Source organism: Jatropha curcas, chromosome 7, assembly GCF_041381405.1.
Source record: "Jatropha curcas cultivar XTBG-Jc1 chromosome 7, XTBG_Jcur_1.0, whole genome shotgun sequence".
Classification (NCBI taxonomy): Eukaryota; Viridiplantae; Streptophyta; class Magnoliopsida; order Malpighiales; family Euphorbiaceae; genus Jatropha; species Jatropha curcas.
In genome coordinates this window covers 29,178,775-29,197,387 of record NC_143157.1, presented here as the reverse complement: position 1 = coordinate 29,197,387, position 18,613 = coordinate 29,178,775, and the positions used below count along the sequence as shown (strand labels likewise).

The 18,613-nt window shown below is 34.8% G+C and overlaps 5 protein-coding genes across 7 annotated transcripts; 4 read left to right on the top strand and 1 right to left on the bottom strand.

The window, feature by feature from the left end:
• Positions 1-98: 98 nt before the first annotated feature.
• Positions 99-731, bottom strand: RALFL33 (ralf-like 33). Its single transcript, XM_089724264.1, has one exon. It carries the CDS (start codon positions 662-664, stop codon positions 308-310), a length of 357 nt encoding a protein of 118 aa, XP_089580390.1. The 5' UTR covers positions 665-731; the 3' UTR covers positions 99-307.
• A 1,955-nt stretch (positions 732-2,686) lies between these two features.
• Positions 2,687-3,959, top strand: LOC149495154 (peroxidase 5-like). The gene is made up of 2 exons (XM_089724231.1): positions 2,687-2,932; positions 3,032-3,959. The coding sequence occupies exons 1-2, from the start codon at positions 2,723-2,725 to the stop codon at positions 3,806-3,808; spliced, it is 987 nt and encodes a 328-aa protein (XP_089580357.1). The 5' UTR covers positions 2,687-2,722; the 3' UTR covers positions 3,809-3,959.
• Positions 3,960-4,609: 650 nt separating this feature from the next.
• Positions 4,610-8,235, top strand: LOC149495153 (Ubiquitin carboxyl-terminal hydrolase family protein). Of its 2 annotated transcripts, none has more exons than XM_089724068.1 (3): positions 4,610-6,370; positions 7,323-7,450; positions 8,024-8,235. In XM_089724068.1, exon 1 carries the CDS (start codon positions 4,902-4,904, stop codon positions 6,273-6,275), a length of 1,374 nt encoding a protein of 457 aa, XP_089580194.1. In that variant the 5' UTR covers positions 4,610-4,901; the 3' UTR covers positions 6,276-6,370; positions 7,323-7,450; positions 8,024-8,235. The 2 variants fall into 2 exon arrangements, with proteins under 2 accessions (XP_089580194.1, XP_089580193.1); XM_089724067.1 differs by having other exon boundaries at positions 7,318-7,450.
• Positions 8,236-8,572: 337 nt separating this feature from the next.
• On the top strand, positions 8,573-11,714 carry LOC149495152 (threonyl and alanyl tRNA synthetase second additional domain-containing protein). Its single transcript, XM_089724069.1, has 8 exons — positions 8,573-8,713; positions 8,795-8,947; positions 9,030-9,145; positions 9,272-9,364; positions 9,879-9,981; positions 10,065-10,139; positions 10,771-10,866; positions 11,355-11,714. The coding sequence occupies exons 1-8, from the start codon at positions 8,624-8,626 to the stop codon at positions 11,412-11,414; spliced, it is 786 nt and encodes a 261-aa protein (XP_089580195.1). The 5' UTR covers positions 8,573-8,623; the 3' UTR covers positions 11,415-11,714.
• A 2,274-nt stretch (positions 11,715-13,988) lies between these two features.
• LOC105643421 (Protein phosphatase 2C family protein) lies at positions 13,989-18,520 on the top strand. 2 transcript variants are annotated; one of them, XM_012228538.4, is made up of 4 exons: positions 13,989-14,517; positions 16,166-17,371; positions 17,501-17,765; positions 18,182-18,520. In XM_012228538.4, the coding sequence occupies exons 2-4, from the start codon at positions 16,175-16,177 to the stop codon at positions 18,307-18,309; spliced, it is 1,590 nt and encodes a 529-aa protein (XP_012083928.1). In that variant the 5' UTR covers positions 13,989-14,517; positions 16,166-16,174; the 3' UTR covers positions 18,310-18,520. The 2 variants fall into 2 exon arrangements, with proteins under 2 accessions (XP_012083928.1, XP_037496319.1); XM_037640391.2 differs by lacking the exon at positions 13,989-14,517 and having other exon boundaries at positions 16,142-17,371.
• The last annotated feature ends 93 nt before the right edge of the window (positions 18,521-18,613 follow it).

Here is an 18,613-nt window from a genome sequence, read left to right as displayed (position 1 = left end):
AGAATATAGACCAAACAAAATTTTGCAGCAAAAAGAGAGGGATATGAATCAATTACCCATACTAGAACTTCTAGCTAGAAAGAGAAAGAAGAAACAAATAATACAAAAGAACAAATATTATATAGTAACAATATCTGTAAATTGTTATCTAGCAGATCAAATTACAAACACAATCATCCTATGTATATTTTCAATTTTTTATTTTATTCCACACATAAATCTTAAATATGTGTACACACATAATAACAATCAACATATTAGAAAATAGAAATAAAATAAAATAAAAATATAGTGAGAGGGGAATGAATCAGTTTCTGCAACGAGTAATGCGATTGCATCCGCGACTGTAGGGATTGGCCTGAGCTCCTGCTCGGCAATTGTAATAAGAAGCGCCACGTCTCGAGCATGGCACACTGTTCCTCCTTAGCGCACCGTAGCTTATATACGTCCTCGTAGCTAAGATGCGCCGGTTGATCTCACTGTCCATCGCGAACTCCGTCTCGAAATCCTCGTCTCCGTTAATCAAACACTCGGCAATTGATCCACGGCAACCCGATTCCATAGGGATGAAATCAAATCCTGCCGTTGATGAAGATGATATCGCCGCATGAACGGCCAGTATTGCACAAATCAGAAGAAGACCGTAGCATTTTGAACTTCCCATTTTTTAGGCTCTGTTTCACTCTCTATCTCGATTCGTTTAGAGGAGGAAACTTATACGGGTCTTCAGATTATAACTGACGGCAGATATATAAAGGCCATTGGAGTGGGCGTAAAATTACGGAAATGCCACTCAGACTTAAAAGCTGACTTCACCTTTACTCCAAATCTAAGAATGTCAATGTAATTGTGGACAATCACTAATCAGTCTTTTGACTTTGCACTTAACGCTGTGTTCTCCTTTCAAAAAATTATATTATGGCCTTGATGATCTAATTTTACCTTAGTGGGCAGCTAAATGTGATAATGAAGGGTCTTGTTGTCTTTTTGTTAATAGGATGGGTATTTCCAGTTCTTTCTTGCATCAAAATCATGTAACGGTAGAATAATTATGTACCATTTTATCCCTTGATTATTTTTCGACGAGAATTGACGTTTTCTAGTAAGCATTTAGCGCTTTTTGTGCCGTAAATTGAATTGATGATGATATGGTGAGGTCAAGATTTATTTTCACACTTGAATTTCATGTTAGAGATGATTCAAGATTCCGTCTTTGTAACATAAATTTAATTAACAAATAAGAAATAAGTAAAAAAATTTTGGACCGCATAATAAAATTAATATATGAGCTTAATATGGAATTAAATTTTAAAAATAAATTTCAGGCGTTTTCAGTTGTAAGATCACATATTCAACCATTGCCAGATTACAACCATAAACGTCAATCTATGAACTAAGTGTAGTAAGTTCATGGGTTTTGCTATAATCTTGTTTTCAATGCATGTGTTTATTAATAAGATATATTCTAATTGATTTTATCATTAATATAAGTATTCGAGATCTCTCGATTATAAAAAAAAATTTTCATTAATTTTTAGTTATGGTAATTATATTTTCCATTCCCCATCCGCATTTACACGATTGACATGGATCACGATCACATCATCTTCTGGCATGGGCACTTGTGGGCTTGGAGTTGGACTCCATGTGGAAAAAGGAGCACAAAGAAGTCCATCCAATTTTAACTTGAGCTGGGTCGGGTCTTCAGTAGTACAAATTTGCAGGCCCACGTCCAACAGAAGGACGTTGTATAGGACTCGTAAAATGGCCCAATTAATATTGTAATTTCATCTAGAGCTAATGAGAACAGGGCTCTTAACCAAGGTCAATGTACCCGTAATCAATAATTTTATTATTATTAATTATTATTATTGTAATCTTTTTACTAATTTCCCATTCCTTCATTATTTTATCCTCAAAATATTATACTTGATGGATTTTCAGCTTTTATATATATATATATATATATATATATATATATATATAGATTTAACACCATTTATTTAATTAAAACGACATATAATTTCAAATCAAAATTACACAAAGTGATAATAGTACAAATTAGCTTGTACTATCAAAAATGAAATCTACGCGCATTGATTTCCTTGGTTTTAAAGGATGAATTGAATGCCAAGGAAGATTTTCATAAACCATATGCTATTATTTACTTTTCCTTGACCTCATCAAATGTTAAATATGTCCACTTGGTGGTGGGTAAAGCGGAACAGCTCAAACATGTCTCCAACTTTATATTTTCTTAATCTTGATTAACAAATATTAAGTGTGGAGGACACACACCTTTCAATTATTTAACTGCAATATGTTATTTATTAATATATTTTTTTTGGTAAAAACCACGGAATCTTTGTTTTGCTCACGAAAGAGATAAAATGCTTATTATCAAATTTTAACATGTACTCTTTATCCATGACTCAAATTCATAATTTCTCCATTATTAATAACGAGTTTCGTGGTTAGCACTCGCGTCTAAAGTACAATTGTACCATTTCTATGAGATTAATTAAAGGGATAGTTAATTAGCTCATGAAAGTTCAATGTAATTACCTGTTTTAGCACTTCAATGGTATTTAAAATGTTATTTAATTTATAGTAGATGATTCCTTGACTCACTATAAATAGAATGGCTTAGGGATTGTGTGCTTCACACAAATATTAAGTACTAAAATTTCCCTCTTGATTCAACTTAATTAATTTAGTTCATATGGCAAAGCTAATTAGTTATTTTGGAATACTATTGCTTATCTTCTTGATTTCTCCAGTTCTGTCAGTTCCTTTGAAGAAAGGGTTCTATAAAAAATCATGTCCTCTGGCTGAAACCATAGTGAGAAGCACAGTTAAAAATGCTTTCGCTAATGATACTGGCATTCCTCCTGCTCTCATCAGGCTCCACTTCCACGACTGTTTTGTAAGGGTAATAATCTTGAACATTTTTATTTTTTGGCTTAATTAAGTTCTGTTTCATCGTCTGGACTTATAAATTTATAATTTAAAATGTTCACCATTTGAATAGGGTTGTGATGCATCCATTCTTCTTGATTCAACTCCGGGAAGCAAAGCAGAGAAAGAAAGTATGGGAAACAAAGGCGTTGGAGGGTTTGAGGTTATCGATGAAGCAAAGGCAAAAATGGAGACTTACTGCCCCAACACAGTCTCATGTGCAGATATTATTGCATTTGCAGCTCGTGACAGTGTACTTCTCGCCGGCGGGATTTACTACGAGGTTCCTAGTGGCCGCCGCGACGGAACAAAATCTTTAATCCATGAAGTCTCCAAAAACCTGCCTGATTCGTTTTTTAACGTAATCCAACTGAAAGATAATTTTGCAAATAAAGGTTTATCACTAGAAGAAATGGTGACACTATCCGGTGCTCACTCTATTGGCGACTCTCATTGCTCTTCTTTCTCTAAACGTTTATACTCTTTTAATGCAACGCACGGTCAAGATCCTTCCATGGATTCTGCTTATGCTAGTTTCTTGAAAACCAAGTGTCCTAAGCCTGTAAACAATGGAATTGACCCTCTCGTGTCTTTTGACCCTTCGACACCAACAAGGCTTGACAATAACTACTATAGAAATTTGAAGATGAATAAGGGGTTGCTGTTTTCAGACCAAGTGCTTTGGAGCAATTCTTTAACAAAGAGTATGGTGAAGAGCAATATTAACCATCCTGGTTCATGGGCTTCTAAATTTGCTTCTGCAATGGTGCATATGGGTTCGATTGAGGTTATTACTGGGTCAAACGGGGAAGTAAGGAAGAATTGTAGGGTTTTGAATTCTTATTATTAGGCTCTCTTTTATTTTCTAGGATATCTATAGAGTAGTGCCATGGATTTTGATGTTATTAGTGTTGTTTCTTTCTTTCTTTGTATTCAATAAGTTGGGATACTTGGCCTTTGGCTATGGTGTATAGCTCGTTTTCTTATCCGACCATGTGATTGGATTTGTACTCATAAATTCAATTTTGCTTGTTTGTCATTTTTCATAAAATGAAATTTCATACCCATCAAAATTTTGATTTCCCCTCCCTCGTAGACAGAGAATATTTGATTCTCATTGACATCATAACCAAAATATCTTATTCATTAGGTGTTATTAGTGGATTTATATAACGCGAATCTGGGTTAATTAAACCAACGGTGGCTTCGTGTATGAATTGTTTAACACAATAATAAAAAAGAAAGGGAGACGATTTGCTTTTGTTTACATAAACTCGAGAAGGCCCAAGCCCATGTATGTGTACATGGCTGAATAGGAACAGTGGGAATACTCGAGTCGAGCCCGATAGCCCATTAATATTCACACATGCAATGAATAGGCCAATTAATATTCGGTTCGACGGAATGCCCCTCACCCCGTTTCATTTTAGTTGCGCAGTGCTAGTGTGCACACACTCCCTCTCTGCCTCCTCTTCTTGCTTGCTTCTGCTTTTGTTTTTCCAGTTTCTTGGCTCTGCAGACAACTCATATACTTGTACCCTTCTTCTCTTCTTCCTATTGCCTTTAACTATACTCCTTTTCCTAACCATCTTCACTGAAAATATATGTGACGGCTTTTTCCATCTTGGTACCTTAGAGGATCCGAAGGCTGAGGTGGGTCTTGCTTTACTTACTATCCCTTTATGCTATTCTTTACTGGATTCTGATTCTTCATGAAATTTAAATGCGTTCTTTGTTTTTGGGGAAAGAAGTCAAGGTATTCTAGCTTATGCTTTTTACTAGAATTACTGGTTATTTTTGTGTATTCTCCTGAATTTGGTGCTGATGGACGTTGATTCTCCAGGAAGTTTATTTGTTTCTTATGTTGAATAGATTATAGAGTGGGATACTCATATGAGATCAAACTTCTGGTAGGTTTGCTATGCGTTTAAGGGTTCACTTGAATGCCCTTTTGGTTAAGAATCAAATCAAAGAATATGGTGCTGTTTGAAAATGTTCACCCTAGAATCATAATTCAAACTAGGTTCTATTGTAACACACTGACAACAAGCTTACCCAGAATACCATTTGGTCCATTCAACTCATTTGTCCAAAAAAGATGGAGAAAACCAGCAGATACTGCCCAAACTCGGTTGGAGAACCGCACTAGAGATTCTAAACTCGATGGACTGACATCTAACCTCCAGAAACTCAAAACCATCCTCAAAATCCATCAACTCATGTCCAGTAGAAAGCGTGGCCTTTTTGTGTCTGTACAACTGATGTCTCGATGGAAAAACATTGTCGGATTGAATGTGAGTATGGGTGCATTTGTTCAAAAGTACCCACATGTGTTTGAGGTATTCATGCACCCTGTCAGGAGGAATTTGTGTTGTAGAATCACACAGAAGATGAGGAATTTGATTGTTGAAGAAGAGAATGTTACTAAGGAATGTGAAAATGAATCCATTAGGAGAATAAAGAAGTTATTGATGATGTCTAGAAGGGGGATTCTTCACGTTCATGCTTTAAGGTTGATCAGGAGAGAATTAGGTTTGCCAAAGGATTTTAGGGACTCAATTTTAGGCAAGTATAAAGATCATTTTAGGTTAGCTGATTTGGAAATAGTAGAATTAGTTGATCAGGACGAGGATTTGGGACCAGCTGAAATTGAGAATTGGAGAGAGAAGGAGTACAGAGAAAAGTGGTTGAGTGAGTTTGAGGTGAAGTTTGCCTTTCCCATTAATTTTCCCACTGGATTTAAGATTGAGAGAGGACAGAGAGAGAAAATGAAAAATTGGCAAAGGCTCCCTTTTTTGAAACCCTATGAGAAAATGGATGTTGTTAAGGTGCGTACTTGTGGAGGGGTAGAGCGATATGAGAAGCGGGTGGTTGGGATAATTCATGAACTGTTGAGCTTGACAGTGGAGAAGATGGTTGAGGTCGAAAGGTTGGCACATTTTAGAAAGGATTTTTGTATGGAAGTAAATGTGCGTGAATTGCTTTTGAAACATCCTGGGATTTTTTATATATCAACAAGGGGTAGTACACATACTGTTTTTCTTAGGGAAGCATATTGCAAAGGATGTTTGGTTGTACCGAACCCCATTTCTGTTGTTCGGAGGAAGATGCTGGACCTTGTTTTACTGGGTTGTCGAAATACAAGAGAGTTGCTACCTCAAAGGGAAGTTAAGAAGGAAAATAACAGTTTGGTTCCCGGAGGTACAACAGTAGGAGATTGGGTTATCCCATATTTTAGATGTTTTGACACTGACAGTAACCATGTTGGATGCCATGATAATGGAAGTATTGAAAGTGACAGATGCATTGATGGATGATTCGAGCCAAGCAAATGATGGACTTGCTTTTTATATCCAACTGTGGTCTCATTATTTCAAGATGATAAAAACTATGCTTGAAAAATAAAGAATTTGTGAGTCACATCTACACTATAACTTTTGACTCTTGATCTCTTTTTCTGTTTTATTTGTTTTTGCACTTGTGACCTTGATAATTTCTCATTATTTTAATATGTTGCTGACTTTTAGTTGGTTCATACATCTCCTTATCTTGCCATCTTTCTTCTTAGCAATAGCAGCAGCACTAGTTGTTGCCTGACAAGAATTCCTGCTTCCGGTGTTAATATTCTTGCTTGTGAAAAAAAAAAATGTTTACTCTTTGTAGCTGTTGCATTACTGTATCCAGCTTAGAACTATAGCGAAACTTTAGGATTAATTATTTAGGTTCTATGGATTAATGGTTTCAATGTCAAATTGTATTTTCTGGTTGAATAAATGAATTTGTGAGCTGGTATTCTTTGTTCTGAAGTAAAACATATCTGATTGATATGATTACGTACTTTCAAGTCACTTGGTGGAATTAGTAAAAATCCCACAGAATGAAAAGAAATAAGTTTCTACTAGAATTCAAGAACCATATTTTCCCTGACCAAACCAAAAAAAAATTCCCCTCTTACCAGTGTTATTTTTCTATGAAATAGCCACCAAACTCAACTCTAGATAATAGAGCTCAGTTCAAAGTCTATAGAACAAATAAGAAAAGTAGAAAAGGAAAATTTACCAGCTTCAGCTTTGATTTGGTGGGATAAATGTGGGTGATTCCATATGGGATTGCAGAAACAGCCTTGATGGTTCAGCAGGAGCGTTCCTGTGATTTTATTAATTTTTTGGGGGCTAGTTTGTGAGTCTCTAAGAATTTTATTTAAGTTATCCTAAGTCAGATTTTGTTTGTACTTGATTTGCAGTACTCATTTTGTCAATAAATTGACTTAATTTTAATAATTGTTTAAAAGGGAAGCCTTTATTTATTTATTTATTTATTTTTGATTTGGAGTTGCTAACACACTTTTGTACTGTGCAGCTCAGACACAAATAATCTGCTTACTTCAAAGGATCATGCTTTTGTTCATATTAGCATGGGAAGCTTAGATGAACATGGTGTTTATAGTGGTCAATTTATTACATTTACTCTCTGTGGTTATGTTCGTGTGCAGGTTACTGTTCTATCCTTCTAAGAGATTTATTATGCACCCGCAATCTGAGTTTATGCTAATTTAATTTTGTGCTGACTTTGTTAATTGCTCTATAGAAAAATTCTGCATGTGTTGCTAATGAGATCTCTTTTCTCATTATTTTTTGTTCTTGACTCGATAAACATTACTAAGATTTTGTCAAAAACTGAACTTTGTTTGAAGAAATTGAGGGCTCTGCTTTAAGATCTTTTTTGATAGCAACAATGCTTTTATCTATTACCATAATTTTGTGTTTTGCTACTAGCTTTGGTGCTTTTGACAAATTGGGGTTCTGTCTTATCTTTAATTGGAGAATCTGTGGCTTATTGCTTGTATAGTAATTTCGTTGTACAATCCCATGGTTAAAGTAGCAATTATGTTCGTTCCCATTCTCGTTTTATTGACTGGTACTAGGGAAAATGTGGATATTGTTTTTCAATTTCATCTGCATGTGAATCAGTACTTGGATTTTCTTGGTCTTCGGTAGCTTCTATCATGATGACAATTTACCTTGCATTATGGTGCTTTACTTTCCAAACTGACTGTTCTTTCCAGGGGGATGCATTGGGTCAGCTTTGGCAGATGAAGAAAGATGATGTCAATTTTGTTTGATGCTTTTGATAATTAAGGCTCTATATGTCGAGCCATAATGAAATATAAATGATATAATGTAAATGATATGTGTTTGGTTACATTATATTATATTCCATTGCGATTCACATGACAGATTCCAGATAAACTTAAATTAAGAATATAGTATTTTGCTATGTTTTGTATTTAACTATGAATTTGATTGATAAATAATAGGACCTTCAATTTGACTGATAAATTTTCCTCAGAAGGAAAATATAAATTTTTCTCAGAAGGAAAATAACAGGAAAATGCTTTCTGCCTTTCGTATACGACAAGAAAACATAAGCAAATATTTCCGCCAATAAAACAAGTTGTCGCTCATTCCGAAAGTTTCAGAGGTCTAAAGTGGAGATCTTTTCAAAGCCATTTTGAGTTTTCAACTAATTTAATTGGCTAGAACAAGAAGAAGAATCGAAATCAAGTAGCAGCAGGACTAGAATTTGATAAATGGGAGGTTTCCCATATTTTTCTCAGTAAAGCTATTAAGGCTCTGCAACCCGCTAAACCCAACTATTCAATTCCATGGATTCGACACTCACAAGAACAAATTTAGATTACTATGACGACATGTTGAAACTCAAATCCATAGCCATTCTCGTCTCGTTCTCCAAGGTCTGTTATCCTTATAACTAACCTTACTCGCTTCAAACTCCAAAAGCTATGTGATAATTTCATTTTTTTTGAATTTGAAAGGGCGACGATGGCAGGCTTGCATTGATACTGGACTCCACTATCTTTCATCCTCAAGGGGGAGGCCAGCCGGCCGACACTGGATTTATCACCATTGCTACTGCTGATTCCAACTTCAAATTCATCGTCCAAGATGTTCGATCTAAGGACGGAATTGTAGGAGCTTCATTTTCTCTATTTATTTATTGGCTTAGTATTTCTTAATTTCGTTTATATTTGTTGCTTTGGTTATTTGTAGGTCTATCATTATGGAGTTATAGAGGAGGATTCTGGTTGCGATTTACAAGTGGAACTTCAGAATGGGAGAGAAGTTCTGTTACATGTTGATGAGTCTAGGCGCAAGCTCTACTCCAGGCATGTCAATTCTCTAATGTGAATTAGTAACGAAATTAAATGGGAGTTTTAGGGATTTTTCGCTTTGACCGACTAATATGCTCTTCTCCTATCTTTGATAAGACTCATTTTTATTTTAAAATCCAGGTTGCATTCTGCTGGGCATTTGCTGGATGGATGCATGCAGAACGTGGGATTAGGACACCTAGAACCAGGAAAAGGCTACCATTTTCCTGATGGGTATTATTTTAACCCTCCTTTTAGATTGCAAGTTGCCCCCTTTATTACCTGTTCTTTCGCTTGTAGTCTCAACTTATTCTGACAATGCATGATACATAGCCTTCAAAATTGATCACTTGTTGCCCATGGGACTGTTTTTTGTTTCTGTAACGCCTAAAGTCACCTTTAGTTGAGGCTGACTGATACTCACACTGGAGATTATTCAAAATATTCATCAAAATCAGCATGGTTCATCAAAATTTTCATCATCTTTACTTTAGGGAGGGGTCCTATAGGTTCTTTACACCAAAACAAAGAGGTGTGCTTTTTTCATTGAGTGTTGATGGTTGAGTTCATCACTCCATTCATGCGGTCTGTTGTTGAACTTTTGGATGTTCATGCTCCTTTTCCCATTTTTTTTAAAGGATTGGGGAAGGAAAAAATTTACTTGTATCGATGGCAAAATATCTAGATGTAAAGCCACTTTCACATGAGGTTTTCTTGGATATGAGTTCGCAGAATTTGATTTGGGCAGGCCATTTGTTGAATATAAAGGCACCATTCCTCAAAATGAATTGCAGAGCAAGCAAAAAGAACTAGAGGTAGAAGCTAATGCATTAATATCTAGAGGTGGTGAAGTAAGAATTCTATTTCCTCTGCTGAGTGAATTTGACTAGCCCTTTAATATTTGTTACTATAATCTTTTCTTCACGTCATACAGGTTTCCGCTGCTGTATTGCCATATGAAGATGCTTCTATTTTATGTGGTGGTTCCCTTCCTGATTATATACCCGAGGTATGGGTTTGAAAATTTACCATGCGAAAATCTTAAATTTCCCAAGCAGCTGTGTTTTGTGTTGAATATTTTGCTTTTCTGGTATGATGATTTGTTTGTGGAAAGAAATATAAGCAAGCGTGTTCTGACCATCAAGATTCTCAACCTTTTCAAATCAGATAATATTTGTTTATCTGCACCTCCAAGGGAAGTCATCCATTAACTTGCAACTTGAGTTCTATATTTTTCCAGTTCTACGGATACCCATTCCATTTTGTGTGTATTTGTTTTGGTTTTGTTGGATGATTGCTAAACCTTATCAGGCAATGCATTAAGCATCAGTCCTATATCAGTCCCAGTGCTCTGGTACAAAGTCTTTTTATAGTTCATGCTGTTCAAATCATTTTCTATTCCAATTCTTTTCTTTATAGTTGATTAAACGGAGTCTTTACTTGGTGATAGTCAGATTTAAAGTTTCTTTTCACCTAAATTAAGAATGAGTTAAGCACTAATATTTTATAAAATTTTCCAATATTCACAATGAAAGTTCCTTCTTTATGTTGGCATTCTTCATATTCGTATTTTAGTTTTACTGCTGCCATATATTGGTTTCATTGACTTTTTTTTATATTTTATTTTCTTTTTCTTTCAGGGTAGCTCTCCTCGTATTCTGAAGTTAGGGAACCTTCCTGGCTGTCCTTGTGGTGGTACCCATGTTTCAAACATTTCGGAGATTATGAGTATGAAGGTAAACATTGATTGTGTTAATTGTTAGACGTCTATATATTGCATAGTTATGATGGTTGGTAATTTCATCTCACCATTATGGTAGACATAGAATATCCACTATTGGGAACTTAAGTGAGTCTGTGTAGGACTGAAATTATGTAAAAGACAAAATAGCCATAATTCATGCTGTTTTTGTATGTCGGATTCCTAAATGTTTATGGAATCATCAGCATTTATGTTTTCTAAAGTATCTGGCACACTGACATTTGCACCACAGTCCCATAAGATATACTGCAGTCTGCAGCTAAATGTACGACTTATTTGAAATTGAAAGCAGTAAAAAGGAGAATAAAATAATTGTGATATTTATGTTATGTAATTGTAATTTGATAATTTCCACTCTGAATTTCTGCGACTAATGGAGTTGTATTATATAGAGGGTGGAATATGTGTTTCCTGCATTGAAATATACTTAGCTTCTTGTGGTATGGGTTCAATATTGTTCAGATTTCTCGAATTCGGACAAAGAAGGGCATGACAAAAGTCTTTTACACTGTTGGATCCTGATACAATTCATGGTGTCTACCATTTTGTGCACATATATATGACGATACAGCGCGCTCAGCAAGTAAAAATTATGAAATGCTGCTTTCTACATCTGTATTATTTAGTTGATGTAAGCTGTAATTGAATAAGAAATCAGTTTTATAGTTCTTTCCATGATAAACTACTTGTAATTTAATATAGATACTACGAGTTTGATAACCACCAGCATGTTTATACAGTTGATGGACTTGGATGATGTGTTTTATATGTTACAACCATGATTATATAAAACACCAATGAAAGAGATGCTTCAAATATAAATTTCTATACTAATTTGGTGACTCCTGTTATGTTGAGTTTCTACTTTCTATAACTATGATGCATGGAAATGCAAAGCCATGGGCATTTCTATATCTCGGAAACATTTCCACGTGTTTGTTTTCCCGTGTAAAATGTTGTTTACATGTGTAAAGTTGTATCTAAAAGGTCATTGTCCAGTGACCATTTCCGCATTTTCTTGTTTCTGTTTCCTTGCTACATAGCTAATTTCAAATATTGAAGTGCATGCATGGTTTTCTTGTTCCTGTTTCATCCAAACCTGAAAGAATATAAACTTGGCATTAGCTTTATTAGAACAATTATTTCTGATGTATGTCAATGAGTCTTTATGTCAAATTGATGAGTTGGGCAAAACCTCTGGTTCTTGATCTGGGATTTATCTGACTTCACCGGCTTGCTTGAGCCTAGTTTTTATCCGTACAGGTATGTGCTGCTTCCAGATTGTAATTCTCCCTCAAATCAAGTGCTTTTCTACATATGTTGCTGCTGCAAGTACTAGGCAGTCTCATGTGCAAAGTGCTATTCTTTGTTTTAACTTTTATGTGGCATATTATTTCTGATGATTAGACACTCCCAACTGGGCAACTAGATCAATTATAATGGAGTCGAAGCATGGGCTGTGGGTTCCATAAAAAGAAAATCTTTGTAGTGGGAAAGTTGAATTGAATGGTAGGAAAACTTGTCTGTACAAAACCTGCCTCTATAAATCTTGCTGGACCATACACCTAGATGAATAATTGGAAACATACATGGTGGTCCTTGATTTGTCTGTTTAAATTAGAGATTTAGTAATAGATAAGCTATGCACTTGGTCTGAAATCTGAATGATTTGTATGTATTTGGTCCCCTGGTTTATATACCTGCAGCCAATAAGGCAGCAACTTGTACTATCTGTACCGTAATGGTCCACATGTGCAAGGCCTGGCCAAGCTTCTGTTCCGGACTTGGGAACTGAACTGGCAGTTGAACCAAACCGGTTCAACTGAAAAAAGAATTATGACCAAGACCAGAGAGGGTTCGGAGTTAGAATGTAGAGTGAAAGATTGAAAATTGTCCTTAAAAACCGGTTGGAAGCAGAGATTTTGGTTCGAGTCGGTTAGGTTTATATGGGGCTGTGGTGATGTGAGCCGTCTTATTCTCCCACAGCACAGGTTCAGTTGCCATTTTACGTCCCTACCATGGTTTTGTTTTCAGCAAAATCTTAAAAATAAATGGAAATTTTTAACAATTCTCCTAAATATTTTCCTGGCCACTCGTTCATTTACTGCTCTGCTCCTCCGGCCCCACTGATGTACGTTGTTAATAATAATATAATAATTTGTAGGATTAATTAAGTATCGGTTAGATATTAAACACAAAATCGCCTTTTAAGAAAGTTTTATCTGAATTTTAAATGTAGATATATATATATATATATAAAATATAATACTCAAATTATGTTATATAATAAACATTCGAAAAGGTTAACGTAAAATAGAAGATTATTTATTTATTTTATAATATAAATGATTAGGCTAACGTACGTACGAGAGCCAGTTAAAAAATTAGGCATACTCCGTACGCTAAATAAGTTGTTATTATTATTATTATTATTTGATATGCCATATAAGTTGAATTCAGTATTAAAAATGAAAACAAAATAAAATTAAGCAACTCCCTTTACAATATTTGATACGTTATATCCTTAGGTGGTGCCTCTTATTATTATTATTATTATTATTATATTATTATTATTATTATAGTAGGTATTTCCAATCTATTAGACTGAATTTAATTCTGTCCATACTGTGTCAGATAATATTTTTTTATTATTATAAAAAAAATACACTCGGACTTTTAACTTATATTCTAATTAATATTCTCATTTCTCTAATTTTTAAAAGTCACTATGATATCTTTAATTCTTTGTTAAATTCAATATCTGAATTTTTTCATTCAAAAATTATTTTTAACAGAAAGACCGTATAATGAATTTAAGCAAATTTAGAGATGTTATAAAAAATAAATTTTCAAATATAAAAGAAACAAAAGTGTTAATTAAAATATAAGTTAAGTATCCAAATGTATTTTTCTTTTTATCATTATCAATATCAAGTTTATCAAGTTTGCCCTAATCTTAAAATGATTTCAACCCAGCATAATTTTTTTTACAATATTAGAAAAAAAAAAAAAAAAAAAAAAAAAAAAAAAAAAGAGTCCAGTTAATACAGGAATCTACCTGACGAAACGGCAGTAGTGTAATTTAGGAGAAGAAACGCAACTATCTCGGCGTCACAAAGTTTTGTTTTGACTAATGAGAAGGAAAGGTAAGACGTAATCTCTGAGGAAGAAACGCAGAGACGAAAAACACAGGGAGTTCAAATAAAACTCAATAAACGGCATTGCCGGTAATGGTTGAATTTGAATCATAGAAAGAGGACTCTACCCTCAACCAAACAAAAAGTCCTCTAATTATAGCAAAGACTCTTCTCCACCATCCAATTCTCTCTCCCTCTTTCAAAAGCCAAACCCATCTTCGTTTTACAGATTCTCCACTAGTCTTCCTTTAATTGATATCTTTCTTACATTTTTATATTTATCTCTCACTCTCTTTCTCTCTTTCTCCCTCTCTTTGTCTCCGTGTCTTCTCTTCTCTTCTTGCTTGCTTGCTTGCTTCTGCTTTTGTTATAATAAACTTGTACCCTTCTTCTTTCATAACCCTCTTCACTGTAAATATATACTTTCACATTCTGATATCATTGAGGTTTTATTCATCTGGGTGTCTTGGAGAATCAAAAAAGCTAAGGTGGGTCTTGATATTGTTTTTTTCTTTTGACCTCTGTTTCTTCTTGTTTGTTTGTTTGTTTTCTTTATTACACTATGTTTCGATTTGAATTTTGATTGAAATATCAAATAATTGTGCGTTGGTGTATTTCTGTTTGGTTGTATGTTTCCGCAGTCAATTGTTTTTTAGATTACTGGATTAGGAGCTTAGTTTGTTGAATATGTTTGTATTTCCTCTACTTCTAATTTCTGTGTTTCACTTGATTGGTTCTTTGGATTTATATGTTTTTTTTTTTTTCCTACTTAGTACGTGTGCATTTACATATTTTCTTAATATGATGATTTACATATTTAACCCAAGTTTCCAGAAAATTGAGAAAAAGACCTTCTCTTTGCCGTTTTAGGACTAGTAAACTTTGACATAGTGGAGAGTTTCTGAGCGTGCTTTTGATGTTATCGATCTTTTCAATTACCTTTTATGGAAATTAATGTACATGGGTTGCACCCATATTTCGCACCTCAATATTTTTCTTCCTTTTAACTGACAAAATTTTTTGTACTTTCTAAAGAGTTCAAATTCATGCAATCATTGTGATATGTAGTGATAAAAAATTGAAATTCAACAGAAATCTAGGTTTGAAATTAAATATAGGCTTATTCTTGAATGGTTTCTTTTATCTATGCTTAAAGTTAGATTTTTTTTTTTTTAAGAAAAGAATTAACAGGCTAATAATAATGATTCTGGTGTATGAAATGCCATTTCTTAAAATGGCAATGGATTTTAATTAGAATCTTTCTACATGCTAGTCTAATTTCATTCCTTTAATAACCTGTGGTCTACATAGGCCTGGTAATTGGAGATTACGGTTAGCACAAGTTAGAAATGCTTTTGTGAGCTTTTGATGCTGATGGCTACTTCTTTTTTGACATTTGGTTTCACCAGAAACTTAAGAGAATTGATGCTCGTCCAGAAATCTAAACTTATTTGATTCCCTTACTGGAATCTTGGTATCTAATTTCAATCTTGATACATTTACTTTCAATTGAACTAAATTATCTCCCTGCTTTCACTTGGCTGTAAAAAAAATAAGGCCATGATTAGTGTTGGTACTGTTGGAGGGGCATGTTTAATGCAAGTAAGATTCAGTACCAAACTAGTCGGTGACATGCATAGAATCATGTGCAGAATTCCTGTTTAGGCTTTCTTAAAGAAAGAAAATTTGAATTTGATGCATTGCTGGTAACAAATTATCTTTATTTAGCTGTACAGAGATATGATATTATTGAACATTATTTTTGCCAGGGAAGTAAGGATGTTACCAACCTTAAGGTGCTGGGAGTTTTATTTAGCCATCTATATTTTTCTCTGGCATGTAACACTGGCAAGATGTTTTGCATTATTTATTCATTTCTTAGCGGATAACAAATTATTAATGGACCTAAGATTTTCTTCACGATTTGCATTCATAAATTGCTGGTAACTAGCTTCTGACCTTGGTTTCTACTCTTACTTTCTAAGTTTTGTATGTTTTTGACTGATTCATTAAATAACCAATTGTGGTGTCATAGTCAATGATGTTATCCACTTCTGAAAATTTGAATTTTATAAATTTTTTCAGCATTTTTTTTTTCTGAGGATAATAATGGTGCATATGCTTCTGTTACTTCAGTCTTAAACAATGCTAGGTGCAAGTTCAATTAATCAGGAAGGAGAAATCAAAGTAAGTTTTGGATATCATTGCAATGGCCACAGTGGCTCTTGCATGCTTGACGACGGCTATGAAACCTTCAAGAACAATAAACTCCACAGGAACAGTAGCTTCTCTTGCTTGTCTGGTGCTGCCATAAGTGCTAATGCCACATTGGCCAATACCAATATCTGTAATGGTGTGATAGGAGCAGAAATACTCCCCAGTTGGGACTCCCCTAATTCATTCCGAAGAGTTCCCTCTTCACCATCTCTTTCAAAGTTGGACATATTACCATCTTCTCTTCAAAGTAGTATGTCATACTTAAGTTGCAGCCCATCATCTCCAAGTCCACCTGAATATGATTCTTACTCATTGAGATCAGCTAGTGCTCCTTCTAGAAATGAAGGCTTTCTTAATGCCATCGAAGTTCAAGTGGCAGGTGGAGCGGCTGGTGAAGACAGGGTTCAAGCTGTCTGTTCTGAAGAAAATGGGTGGCTTTTTTGTGCAATCTATGATGGTTTCAATGGAAGAGATGCAGCTGATTTTCTGGCTGGGACTTTATATGAAAACATCATCTTTCACACTAATTCGTTAGACTGGGAATTGGGGCAGAATGTTATGAGAGCTTCAAATGATCTGTGCCTGGATGGCCCCCTTCAATATCCTCTTCATGCTGCTAACGGTAGTCCTTTGGAGAAAACTCCATCAGGAAATTATAATAAAAGGGATTCAAATATTGATAGTGTCACCAAGAACGATGTATGCACTAGACTGAAAATTTCACCCGATTCGTTCAGACATGAAGTACTAGATAGTCTCCAACGAGCTCTTACTCAGGCTGAGAATGATTTCTTGAACATGGTGGAGCAAGAAATGGAGGACCGCCCTGATCTAGTTTCTGTAGGATCTTGTGTCTTGGTTGTTCTTCTCCATGGATCGGATTTATATACAATGAATTTGGGTGATAGTAGGGCTGTACTGGCAACACACTCTAGAGACAATACGATGAATGGATACGAGCAACTACAAGCTGTCCAGCTCAGTGATTGTCACACTGTTGACAATGAACTTGAAAGAACTAGAATACTGAGTGAGCATCCTGATGACCCTGCAACAGTTGTAGGTGGAAAAGTGAAAGGGAAACTGAAGGTCACCCGAGCTTTTGGAGTTGGTTACCTGAAAAAGGTCAGTATTGTTTATTGTATTTAACACCTTAAATCAGGCTGGCATTGACAACGAAGGATTGCTATGCCTTTAACTCAGCTTATTGCGATGATATTATCACTTCTCTTGTAATATACTATTTTTATTCAGGAAAAACTAAATGATGCACTGATGGGTATTCTTCGAGTTCGTAACCTCTTGAGCCCTCCGTATATTTCTACCCAACCATCAATGAATGTGCACAAAATCACAAAGTCCGATCACTTTGTCATAGTTGGAAGTGATGGGCTATTTGATTTCTTCAGTAATGATGAAGCAGTGAGGCTTGTTAATTCTTATATCTTGAACAACCCCTCTGGTGATCCAGCAAAGTTTCTATTAGAGCAGCTTGTAGCAAGAGCTGCAGATTGTGCAGGTAAATTGTCTGGCAAGGTCTATATGATGCTTTTATGTTCATTTCATTTCTTATTGGCAAGTGATTTTTTAAGCCTTTTTACTTTTTTAGCACATTTGTGATTAAAATGACATGCATTTCTAACGTAGAGGCGGACATGCTTATGCAGCCAACTACATGCAAATGCAATTCACATTGACACACACTTAGATAGGAATCTGACCGGGTACAGCACATTCTAATTCCTACCAATGGTAACAAAGAAAAAGGACAATTTTTCCACTCTATGAAAAATTAATCAAGTATAGTTAAATAGTCTGTCACAACAAGTAGTCTATCTGCTTAATTTCCTAAGCAATAATTGATCCATGCCGTATTGTCTTGTCTAAGCTAGTTACTCATCCAGATCTTAAAGGCTTTAAATATTTTCAATGCAGGTTTCAGCATGGAAGAATTGATGAACATACCAGCTGGTAGGAGGAGGAAATATCATGATGATGTAACTGTGATTGTGATTGTTCTTGGAACAAATCAGCGTACTTCGAAGGCTTCAATGTATGTGTAAGTTTTTAAGAATTTGTAGTTATACATCCATAGATTTTTCAACTTGTATATATCTAAATTTCTAATATTAGATGCTTGATCTGTATGAAAAGATTATCATCAGCAATTTTGGCGTGAAATCAAAATTATCTCGACTGCCTTGTTAAATAACTTCGCCTGTTGTTACAGTTCATTTCTATAGAACCATTGGAGGTTTTTCTCTTTCCTTCTAATTTTTTTTGCAGAAAAAATTGTTAAAACATCTCAGATGGAAAAGTCTTTTTTTATTAGATGAAAATTTTCAAATGTGCTATTATATTTGCCTT